Here is a 12,532-nt window from a genome sequence, read left to right as displayed (position 1 = left end):
TAATTTGGGGCCTATAAAGACTACCATTAAACGTGTTATTATCACGCACAATTAGTTAATATGGATGCCTGCATACAACGGTGATATCATTTTCAGGGAGACGATACAACTCACTGCAGTAATGTTGTCATTTGGTTGTTTTATCGTGCTCAATAATTCCTACAGACTACAGAGGTTTTCATTTTGCAATATATACATATGTTCTTTTTTTTTGATAAACGATCGATTTCATCATGTGGTGATATTAAAGTCCCTCAGTATTGCCCACCTTGAATAGCCTATTATATGCTAGATATTCCAGTAATGGTCAGAGGCTCAGTTTTCAACAAACTTTTTCCACATACATGCACTTACCCGTAAATTCCCGTCTACAAGACTCACTCGGTGCATGATGGGAATAATTTGGAGGGTCAGAAAATCAATGAAAGTGCTTTGGTAAGGCTGTATTATCAGTATTGAGACATGATTCGTGGAAATAATAACATTTAGCAACAATGAACTAAATCAGTGCTAATCTTATTGTTCCTTCTGTCGGATCTGGGGAGTCGGCCAACGGGCCACCAAGAGTTGTATAAAGGGGTATATACATGATGGATTAGAGAGGGCTGTCACATACTGCTCAAGCCTAGTAGGCACCCAGAACTACCTTAAATGTGAAAACAAAAAATGGACAAATGGAAATATATATAGCCTATTTTGCATAAGAATGTTTTCTGTATTTCCTTGCTTCCAAAAAAATAAAAAATCACTCAATTAGTCAGGCTTAAATGCTCATTATGTTCGTTCAATGTTGACAGGTTGAAAGTCCAAACACACTTCGACTACGTGAAAGCACTGTAAGTCTAAACAGTAATGTGTGTCTATTTGTGTGACTAGATTACCGGTTGTGAATAAAACTCCGTATGCTGGGAGCAGTATCAATAGTGACGGGGATGAGTTCTACTCATTAGCTTCTCCCCATGGTACAGAGGTAATTTCCAGGGAGTTCGCGGCAACCATCGGTATTCATAGTTCTTTTCCAGTTTAGTCTTACAATAGTTGATTCTTTACTGTCCAAGTTCGAGTCACTCGGTTCGAGTCACCGGTTCGAGTCACTCCCAGATTAATGTATGTCGCCCAGTTACAGAGTTGTTGACAATTAACAATTCATAATCATGGACGTTAAATATGAATGTAAGAGACTGACTTCGGTCAGCTTGCGGCTTTGATAAGCCTATGAGGCTTCTTCGCGAGTTCCTGCTTGCAGGAGGATCTAATATACATATACATACAAGCGTTCAAAGGTCCTGTTAGGTCTTCATAGCCTATGTCCTTCTATGTCCATTGTGATGCATCTTGATGACGATTAAAGGATAAGCTGTCTCGTTTTCAACCTTGTCTCATCCTCCAGCTTCCCCCATGTAGGTCTAATTCTACTTCCCTCTCTAACATGTGTTCCCCCTCCTGATGGACCTGTGCATAGCGCAGTTCGAACAGGTTCGTTCCCGCCCTTCACTGATCGTCGATTTTGAATAAGGCACATTCATTGAGCCTGTAGGGACGCAAGATGGTTAGGGTGTCCGCGTACAGAGCGGGAGGCCCGGGTTCGAATCCCGGTAGAGGCTGGAAGTTTTTAACTAATCTTGATTTTCCAACTCATTACGATTTTCAATTATATATGTATATATATATATATATCTGTTAAATGGAGTACTGTGACAATCATGATAAAGAGGCCTATCGCGACTCAGCAAAATACCCTTTGCCATATCCTAAGCCGTGTTGCACTGAAACCTATATGTGTATATAGACACCTCACTGAATTAGACACATTTACATATACACAAACTAAACACGGTTTCTCACATGCAGCGACGGTAAGCAATAGTACTGTAGTTTATAATTGTAGCATTTGCAGTCAAATTAAGTTTATTTTAACGAGTTAATCTGTTACCTTCGTACATGTGTAAACACCGTGCCAGCCTGACCTTAAATTGCGCTAAAAATGATGACAGGATGTTTTCGAAACCTAATACAGCATTCAGGATTGAATAGAGGAATGAAGGTTATACAACACCTCCCTTCTCGTCACTAAGGTTATTTACATATTTAGAGCGAGGCTTTACTTTCTGTTGTCGCATTGGTATAATTTTTGAGCATACTAGAAATTATGTGAAACATGTAAATAGGTCGATAAGCATAATAATACGCCTGATATGTAGCTGTTTACAAGGTAACGTGCCGGACTATATACTAGCCGTATATATATATATATATATATATATATATATATATATATATATATATATATATATATATATATATATATATATATATATATATATATATATATATATATATATATATATATGATCGTCCTGCACATTCTTCGCATATAGTATAGTTCTGAAGTCACTGAAAAAGAAAAAAAAGAAAAAAAGAATCACCTGTATACTTCACTGAGTTTGCCAGGTCACTGGAAATAATGAAGAATAGTGGCGACTTGCTCGTATCATGGAACATACATAAAAGACGTATTGTGTTGTATAGAAATATGTCAATCCTGGATCAAAGGATTGAGGGACGCCAATTGGACCTGGTGTAAACCAGGAAAGTCATACTAACAGTTGCAAATATACGCAAACAAGAACTCGGTTACTGAATTATATACGGTGAGGTTACATCTAGGAATCTACCGTCTCGAAACTTGTTCCAGCTTCTGGCTCTATTTCTGCAGTTTTTGTCATCAGATCGTGTAAGTTTATGGATTCTTTAGTTGGTGAGGGGATACGATGAGTGCGAGGTCGGGATATTCCGAGGGGATGGAGGAGAGGGAATATAGAACGCAAGGTACGTACGTGATATGAAACATACAATTGATCCTTATAATATCTGTATGACATGTACGAACATGCAGTTGTAAGGTTAACATCATTATGACATCCAGTTACTTAAGAATGTATAGAAGTAGGCCTAACTGTTTCATGTAGATAATATACTACTATGTGGATCGTGGGGTGGGGTGTGGGGTGGGGGTGAACAAAGTATTTATAGCTGCTTCCAAAAAATCCATAGTGTGCTGTTCCACTTTCCAACTCTGGTTAAATTGCTGAGAGTGTGTTTCACGGGAAGTTAAACTTATTTGTTTTTGACCAAGACTAAAATTTAGGTGACTACGCTTATAGCTTTGATCCTCACCTCCCCAATCATCATGCAATACATCATGGAAGTACCATGGGTAATATATCACAACTTAGAAGAATTACCCTGATTCCATAATTGCACCGGGCACCCGCTGCCAGTGCACGACGCTTATACCAGTAAATTGCAAGGAACGCCAAACGGTACTTCGGTGCAACGGTGCAGGATTGTATATGTATATATATATATATATATATATATATATATATATTAGATCCCCCTGCAAGCAGGAACTCGCGAAGAAGCCTAACTGGCTTATCAAAGCCGCAAGCTGACCGAAGTCAGTCTCTCACATTCATATTTAACGTCCATGATTATGAATTGTTAATTGTCAACAACTCTGTAACTGGACGACATACATTAATCTGGGAGTGACTCGAACCGGGGACCTTATGATTGAAAGGCACCGGTGTTAACCACTGATTAAGATTAAGATTAGGATTAAGATAATATTTCGCCGAAAGATCGTTAATTCATTTGCTACATGATGATGTTATTTCTACTAGATATATCGCCGTTTTAAACGTATATGCGGCTGATGCAGAGGAAAATACATAAGTTCCCATATCAGTTTATGGTACGTTGTTATATTTAACATATCATTTAGATGTTGTAGATCGGCGTTCCATAATATTGATTCATGCGAGGGGATGGCATAGCCTACAGTAATATAGCATATGATGTACCGGTCTATCTTTAGTAACATTACCACATTATCAAACGTTACAAACAGACAGTATGTATCATAAGAAAACACGGAGGTGTGTACTATATAAATATATATGAGCTGAAGTTCCTCGCCAAGCTATTCTGCTATAGGTAACATCAATATATAGAATATTGTATATTGCATGAGGCGCATCGCTGGGGAGATTTTCACTAGTTTGAACCCGCATGTCATATGAGGCGAGACGTTTGTATGCAATAACCCAACGTAGGCCTTTACGCATCTTTGCTATAAATGTTACATCAGGTGAGCTCGTGGAGCTTCAAGAGACACAGTATCGATCCAGTGTGGACTATTAAAGGGATATAACAAAGTCCAAGATGTGAACAAAATAAATAAATAAGTAAGTAAGGGAGTAAGTTTGGGCAGAAACGAACTTCGTAAGGTTTTACTGATTCGATCTCATCTTCATAGCTTCTTTCCGTGCTGTTATATTATCTTTGAAACTTTGAAAGTTCAAGCTTATATTGTGCTTTAATTCGTGAACGTGGCAAACTGCATGTAGTTGTTTTTCACTGATGTACTTAGTATCCCTCAGCAATCCAAGTATACTGTTTAATTTGACGAAGCCTCCACTTGATTACACGTTACCAGTATATAAAATAACAATCTATACACACTGCAGTGAATTATTTGCCAAGGTCATGTAGTTAATATTGTGCTCCATTACATGACATCATATATTATTTATTCCATTAACAGTAATGAAACTGCAATATTTTACAGCTCAACACTGGAATGAGCTATGAATCTAGGAGGGGTTGGATCGATGTATTTCGTTTCATATGCCAGCCCTCTATATTACATACTGTTTTTAAATCTCAGACTTAGATAGCCCTTTAATTTGAAAGAAGTTGCCCAAATAAAATCGATTTACATTATCACACTTTACGAACACGCGCAAGGTCTTTTTTTTTCAATTCTTTTAGACTACTGCGACTCATGGTACTTTGGTATATACTGCACAAGGTATCGAAATATATGCCGTGTCAAAAATACTCCCTCCACATTTTTTAATATATCGTTGATAAATTTAATCGGCAGAGCTTTCGTGAAGTGTGAGCTTTATCAGCACAGGATGATCCTGCCCAGTATAAAAAGTGGAGACGGAAGGGGGGGGGGGGGAGTTGCAGTGACGAAGGTGGGAGGGTTGTGTGGTAACTTCATATACCAAAACTTCAAACACAAAAGGTATAGCCTATTCATAATTCGGTGTTAAGTCGAAACTTCACTTTTAGCCGACTGGACTGAGATTTATATATAGGCCCAGGACGATCGAACCATTTAGATGGAGCCACTAGCAATCCCCAGTCCCGTCCTTTACACATATGGCCATCCCCTCCCCTCTGAACATCCTCCGTTTCCCGTCTCCAAATTCATACTCCTGTTCTCTGTACTCCTGTAGATAATGTTCACCGTCTCAAATATCCGCGGATTATTTCAAGGTTTGAACAGTTCCGAAAACTATTATAAAGCCGTTTTGGGCCCTTATGATACAAACAAAACTAATTGGCAATACAGATATATATTATATTATATATTAGTCATTAATTCCTCTTTAGCCATTAAACTTTTATCTTTATTCCCACCCTAGTAATAGGCCTGCAACCCTCGCATTTTTATTTCATCATAATAAAACCGCTGTCAACTATAGCAAGCATATATACTTCGACATCACGCGGTGTTGTTCATATCTTTTTTTCATATGTACCCCATGTCTGCGCAATTTTGAGATCATTTCTACTTGAAGCGATAAAAGGAAAATAATGAATTATTCATATTTTACCTGAGTATTATTGTAACAACTATACGTACACGTTAACTGTGTATATAGAGACAGACAAGCATTCTTCGTATACTTTGAAATTTTACACGGTGCTGCTTATCCAGACGTTTTATTCAAGAGGTTCGGCGGGAAAGGGAAAAAGAAAACTTGAGCACATCAAATTTCTATTACTGCTAGAGACATACAGAGCCGTAGGCGTAGAAAACAAAATCGATCTTGAAAAGAAAGACGGGAGGCTTATTTTGCAACTAGGCTTCTTTGAAAATACAGACCTCGGAATATGAACAACAGACTATAGAAAGATTAAATGTCGAAGGAAACGCTCGCATTTCTAGAGATTTTTCTTACATTGTTGTCAGTTAAGCTACTCTTCAATAATGAAAGAAAATATGAATGAAAAAAATTCTTAGATTGAGAAAATAGAAGAAAAAAAAGTCTCCTTGCCGTAGAACTTGATAATGGCACAGATGCTCAAATCACGGTCGTACTGGTAGTTCATAGATTTGTAGTCGGGTGCCATCTGTTTCAATATATAAATATATATAATAAATAAATATGTAAATAAATATGTAAATATATATATATATATATTTTATATATATATATATATATATATATATATATATATATATATATATATATATATATATATATATTTATATATATGTTGATACTAGATGAGACTAGTGGAACACTAGTAGTTGTAACTCGGAGTTTCACGCTTTGTAGCGATCTTCAGACAACTCTTCAGACAACTGAGTTGTCTGAAGATCGCTACAAAGCGTGAAACTCCGAGTTACAACTACTAGTGTTCCACTAGTCTCATCTAGTATCAACATATATTCCGCTCTGTCCAATGGACATAGAGCACTCTGCGCCAAGATAGACGCCAACCTACTCTATATTTATATATATATATATATATATAGAGTAGGTTGGCGTCTATCTTGGCGCAGAGTGCTCTATGTCCATTGGACAGAGCGGAATATATGTTGATACTAGATGAGACTAGTGGAACACTAGTAGTTGTAACTCGGAGTTTCACGCTTTGTAGCGATCTTCAGACAACTCTGAGTTGTCTGAAGATCGCTACAAAGCGTGAAACTCCGAGTTACAACTACTAGTGTTCCACTAGTCTCATCTAGTATCAACATATATATATATATATATATATATATATTTAACATGAAACAGATAACATGATATGTGATATCTTTCCAGAACCCTTTGGCCAAATATCCCTTTCTACCCTCTTTCTGGCAAAGATTTACGTTGTTCCCATCGTTAACTGCTGCTGGTGACATTCAAAATAAACAGTTCCCTCAAACGAGTCGTTGCATTTTAACACTTGCTTTCCAACCGAAAGTGTTTTCTTGTTTCTTTTCACGCCAGAAGTTTATTCCTAAGAATGTTTTCCCGTCAAAACTTTGTTGTTGTTGTTTTCTTTTGGGTTTTTTGGGGGGTTTAATGAAAACGAAAAAGTTCCCACTGGAAATCCAATGTCTGTCATGTATAACATGTGGTACAAACCTGGGGGGTGAGGAGGGTCATGTGAGCACCAGAATAAGAATTTGATGGACTTTGTTTGTGGGAAAAACGAAGAACATTGCGCTAGATATATGTTATACGATGCTAGATGTTATACGAGCCTCTGTCTTCCTTGTTTTATGGGTCTTGGAGTGCAGTGTAGCAATAAATATGAGAGAATTGTAAGAGAAGCTCTGGATTCTTCATCTGGCGAAGTAACTGCAGCAATAGTAAATAGAAGGTTGTACCCAAGTTCACAGTGAGCTTACACACACATCTGGTAATGTTCGTGTGAGTGTTATATCTATGTAGCGCTGTCGGTACTGAGATCGATACCTAACAGTCAAACTATATAACATTCTGTCGCCGAAGTTCTGGGTTCAGTGTTCCCGACGCTACAGTCACACTCGGTTAATCAAAAAGGGGTATGTTTAACTTTTTTTACGTACTGTTGTAGGTAATATAATGTGTGACGTCATTATTCACCACATGTATTCATTCATTTAGTGAGCACTCGGTACGCTGTCAATGTATTGTTACACTATATAAGCATGATAGAATGTGTCAATTGTTCAGAGTTGAGAGCTGCAGCAGGTATGTAACCAAACATTGGAATATATTACATACAGTCAATGATAGCATATATATATATATATAGCCTATATGTATTTATATGGTCTACTATATATATAGTATACTAGTATACTACTATAGTAAACTATGTATATATAGGCTATATATAGGCTATATATAGGCTATATATATATAGCCTATATATATATATATATATATATATAAATATACATATATATATATATATATATATATATATATATATATATATATATATATATATATATATATATATATATATATATATATATATACATGTGAACTTATATACCACATATCACAGTGGCATTAATCTTCCATGTATACAATGACAAGCCGTTGTTCATGACTACATAGGGTTTCATCGAATAATTTATGTCTCTTTGTATTCGGAGGGTTTCTATTCACTACATTCATAGTATGTATCAGCTTATGTATATAGAGAGGTTGCTGACGAGACCGTGGGACTTGTTTTGAAATACAGTTATAGATTTAACTATCTAATCAGGTTTATCAAATATCTTCCAGCTCGTGTGTAACAATATAAAATCAATTTCTGATTAAGTCGGGGGAAAGATTGTACTGAGATTCGTGGTTAATGTAGCGTGAGGGCTTGATCTGGTTACCCAAGTATATCTAATTTCCTTTAGGCAATGATAAAGCATGTAGGCTTATACCTGTTCTTGTACGTTACATATGGAGTTGTGCAGAAGGAGAAACTATCCATTTAATCATTGCTATATGCAAACGGTACAGGATACGGTGAGATCGAGAAACCACTGCTCACTGCCAGTTGCCTACAGATTGCACTCATTTCGGTGTTAAAGCTAGATTCATGTGGATGTACAGCTGGAATGTTGCAACAATCGACAAAAAGGTCTTCCCAATAAACCCGCCCACCCATCACCTACCCACCCACCTGCCCCCGCCCCCACCTTCCAATTACATGCAGCCAAATTCTGTTGAGAGGTGAAATCTGTGTTCAAATTTAGGCTAATAGTATACGCCTGGATAGACGGACGGATACACAAACACACACTGGCAAGATGACAGACAAAATTAACCGTATGGTTATACATAACAATATGACGATCACATTATCAGTTGACATTGTCAAACCAACGTAAAACGAAAGTGGGTTGCGTGGGCAGCAGTTTCTCAGTTCCCGCGTTCCATGCATGCAGCTGCCTTTTTGTCCTGTAAGTGTGTTTTTTTTGGGGGGGACTAAAGTTCGCAGGCTTCTTTTAATAGGTAGCGCTGCAGGAACAACACGGACCTGTAACCCCTATGAGTCTAGCACAGTGGTACACTCGACAAAAACATATCGAGTAACCGTAGACATGAACAGTTGAACCTGAATTTTACAAAATTTGTCAAAAAGGGAAGCAACACAATTTATCCTTCAAAAGAGAGCAAACGACGAGAGCTTCCTTCAATCCACGAGTTCGTTAAGATAGCTTCCTGGTAGCCGTCCCCTTGGTTGCTTTGATGTGAATGATACAAAAGTGACAACTATGACAGCTCATCATCCAGTGAAATAAATGATGGAAATTGTGACCTTCTCAAACTTCAGACTGTTAGATATATTCTTGAAGTGTTTCCAACAGGATATATTGCGAGAATGGGGTCAGAGGTATCATAGCCCTGGAACCCGGGGGCGGGGGAATTAGGGAGCCTGTGAATATATGGGATATAAAAATGTATTCTCATTTTCATAATATAGACTCCTTAGGGAAAATGGAGGTCTTCCAAAAAGGAGGTCATCTGACATAATTGGACCAGGGGCTGACTCTCGACGTCACCTGATACCACGCACGAACAATCCCGGCCAGGACGCCACTCTATAGCCTTCTCCAAACATTTTAATGATGGACAATGTGATCCATGGTCCAACATATCGGATACGCCTCAAGCACATATCACCCCCCCCCCGACCCCCTCCTCTTACACACACATTCACAACTCTGACTTAAGTGATCGAGAATGAAGCGCCACGGTATATATATATATATATATATATATATATATATCCTTGTTTCATACGGTTTAAAAAGTGTTAATCATAAGGGTTAATCCTATGTGTGGCCTCTTCCACGACAGCCACGCGATATAACTAGGGCACCTTGCATTTAACCTTGTACGACGATAATGGTTATGTCTCCATCCTAAATCGAAGTTATGCATTGTATTATTCCAGTGCAGTTTATAGATTGGAAGTAAACGTTCAATATTTATGTCTAAGCCAGAGTAGCCACCGAAGACGCACTGTTGATTAAACGACTGCAAAAATAGACTAATCAAATCAGAAAGCTGGGCAAATGAATTTTTTTTTGGTCATTTAATTTTTAATTTTTTAAGGAAGAGACAACAACAAGAAAAACAGAATGCTGCCACATTTTGTTATTGATTCTTTCACGTGAAACTTAGATGATATCAAAAATAACATCTCCTTCTGCGATCGATATATAATGATAAAACTACAAAAGACTTGGCATCGACCTGGTTGATAAATGCTTTGTGATATCGCTGAAATGGTTTACTGTGAACAGCCTCATAAGACTTGGTATATAGACTGAGCATTTCGTCACTATAGGTCTATTCATATACAGATCGGATGCGCACTGCAGTATGCTGGGACAGAAACAAGCGTTAACATGTAGAAAGCCTATACCAGCTTTAAGGTATGCTTCTCTCACAAAAAAAAAAACAAAAAAAAAAAAACTGCTGGGCTAATGATTAAACCCAGTCGGTTGTTATGCATTGTAAGAAGGAAACTTTTCTATCCAAATAATTTCAAATTTAGACAATAACATCTTGTATTTGAATATCGCAATAGAAGTGTTAAGATTCAGATATTGGCCTATTTAAATATAAATTGTACTTTATATCTCAATTATATCTCAAAAATATATCAATCTATATCTATCCACAAATTCATGAAGAAAGTTTCATATTTATCTCAACGTGACAATGTCACCGTGGCTCCGTACGCCATTCACATACGCAACACATTCATGCACGTGTATCAACAGCTGTGTGCATGTTGTGTGTTCAACACTTCTCTTTGTGAAACACATATTCCTGTCTGCAGGATTTTTATAGAAACTTTTGGCAGAATTTTTCGCGAACAACACTACGAAAGTCTCTACGTGTTGTTTTGACGTGGGCAAGGTATATGCATCAGTCCTAGAATTATACATTGTTCTGCCATAGGGTCTCTAACAACTGTCTGGTTCTATCACTGGTGTATCGTGTGGATACTCGACAAGATATATCTGTGTTTGTATGTCTGCCATGTACGAACGGTTGCACATACTGAACACCTGTTTAATTCACTCCAAACTCTACTTGAACCAGTACACCTTGCCAAGTTATAAATGCACACATATCCTTTGTTATCATCATACCCACATATTCAACTTACGCCAACTTTAATCTGTTGAGGCGTATACCGGTTGATCTGATATGAATTCGAAAATTCAACGAAACACTAATGAAAAAAAACTATACCATCGAATTTTTACGACCCTTGTTTTACTTCAGTACCAATATTTCAATACGGTAACCTATTAATATTTTCTAATAAAAAGTTATCCATTTGTTATATGGCTGCATAATAAAGCGTGCCCTTTGATCGATGTATGTAACATACGGCTTGGCAGGCTATAATGTAGAATACGGTATTTTGCCTGCAAATACAGTGTGCCTTGTACAGTGATGTGCAGGTAGCTACATGATACAACATGTTTGGAAACTTGCATCATATATAGTTCTTGTAATGGCGGATGCTGTTACTCAAGTAGGGAGATAACAGGGGTGGATGGGAAAGACCCTGGGACCGCACCTCTCTAAAGAAATATTGTTTACACTAAGAAATTAGCTGCTAACATAATGTTATAGGTAGCTATGCCCGTATCCAGGACTTCCGAAGTGAGGGGCACCAACAATTTAATCAAGGAGAAACAGCAACTTTAAGGAGGGAGACAATATCCTACTCATTTCCTATGACTTGTGGGTCGTAGTGGTCTGCGCGGGGGGCCGCGCATTTTTTCTTCCTTATATATTGCTCAATCAAGGGTGAGAAGAGACCATTTGCATTAACTGAAATCGATGGGCGGGGAGGGTATGGGGGAGGGGATGGGGGATGGGGGATGTGGGGGAGGTCACAAGCTACCGGCAACTGCACTTAGAAGTAAAACAACTTTTATCATTAAAGTTTCAAACTATAGTCTTTGTACCCCTTTCTTTCTATTTATTCAGATGCAGCCATCACTATGGCAACAAAGAGTCGAGCCTCCTTATGTTATGTGTGGCTCGCGTTCTTTCTGGTCAGTGTCTTGTTACAACTCTTACTACACGGTGTCTCGGCAGATCAGGAGACGAAAACACTCGGCGAGAACTTCCTCGGTCGCAAGGAAGCGACAGTTGTTGATAACTTAATAGAAGATGAGCCCACGAACAAGTCGCAACGAATGAAAATATTTCAACACGACCCCGTAGCGGTAAGATCCAAATTTAATCATGATCACTATCACGTGATCAAAACTTGACGTATTAATATTTTGCTGGATCTGCCTATGACCAACTTCGCTGTACGACGTTTAAAAGTAATAGTTTTTCTTTGATTCCGGTCAATATTCTTTGTTATGTCGATACAATAGGTGCCATCATAATAAAGTCCATTAGCATGATTATACAAA

The 12,532-nt window shown here is 37.8% G+C and overlaps 1 protein-coding gene across 7 annotated transcripts in view; it reads left to right on the top strand.

Moving 5' to 3' along the window:
* LOC139979526 (transmembrane prolyl 4-hydroxylase-like) overlaps positions 1-12,532 on the top strand; it is a 44,858-nt gene that overhangs the window by 20,252 nt on the left and 12,074 nt on the right. For 3 of the 7 annotated variants that reach the window (XM_071990460.1, XM_071990474.1, XM_071990453.1), the window contains exon 2: positions 12,093-12,334. In XM_071990460.1, the coding sequence (XP_071846561.1) occupies positions 12,107-12,334 (228 nt within the window). In that variant the 5' untranslated portion in view covers positions 12,093-12,106. Of the gene's footprint in view, positions 1-2,546; positions 2,830-7,438; positions 7,646-7,756; positions 7,815-12,092; positions 12,335-12,532 lie in introns of those variants that run through there. The other 4 variants (XM_071990482.1, XM_071990436.1, XM_071990466.1 and 1 more) reach the window with 4 other exon arrangements.

This window comes from Apostichopus japonicus, chromosome 2, assembly GCF_037975245.1.
Source record: "Apostichopus japonicus isolate 1M-3 chromosome 2, ASM3797524v1, whole genome shotgun sequence".
In the NCBI taxonomy this organism is placed as follows: domain Eukaryota; kingdom Metazoa; phylum Echinodermata; class Holothuroidea; order Aspidochirotida; family Stichopodidae; genus Apostichopus; species Apostichopus japonicus.
The sequence above is the reverse complement of the archived record's forward strand: the minus strand, read 5'-3'. Positions and strand labels throughout refer to the sequence as shown.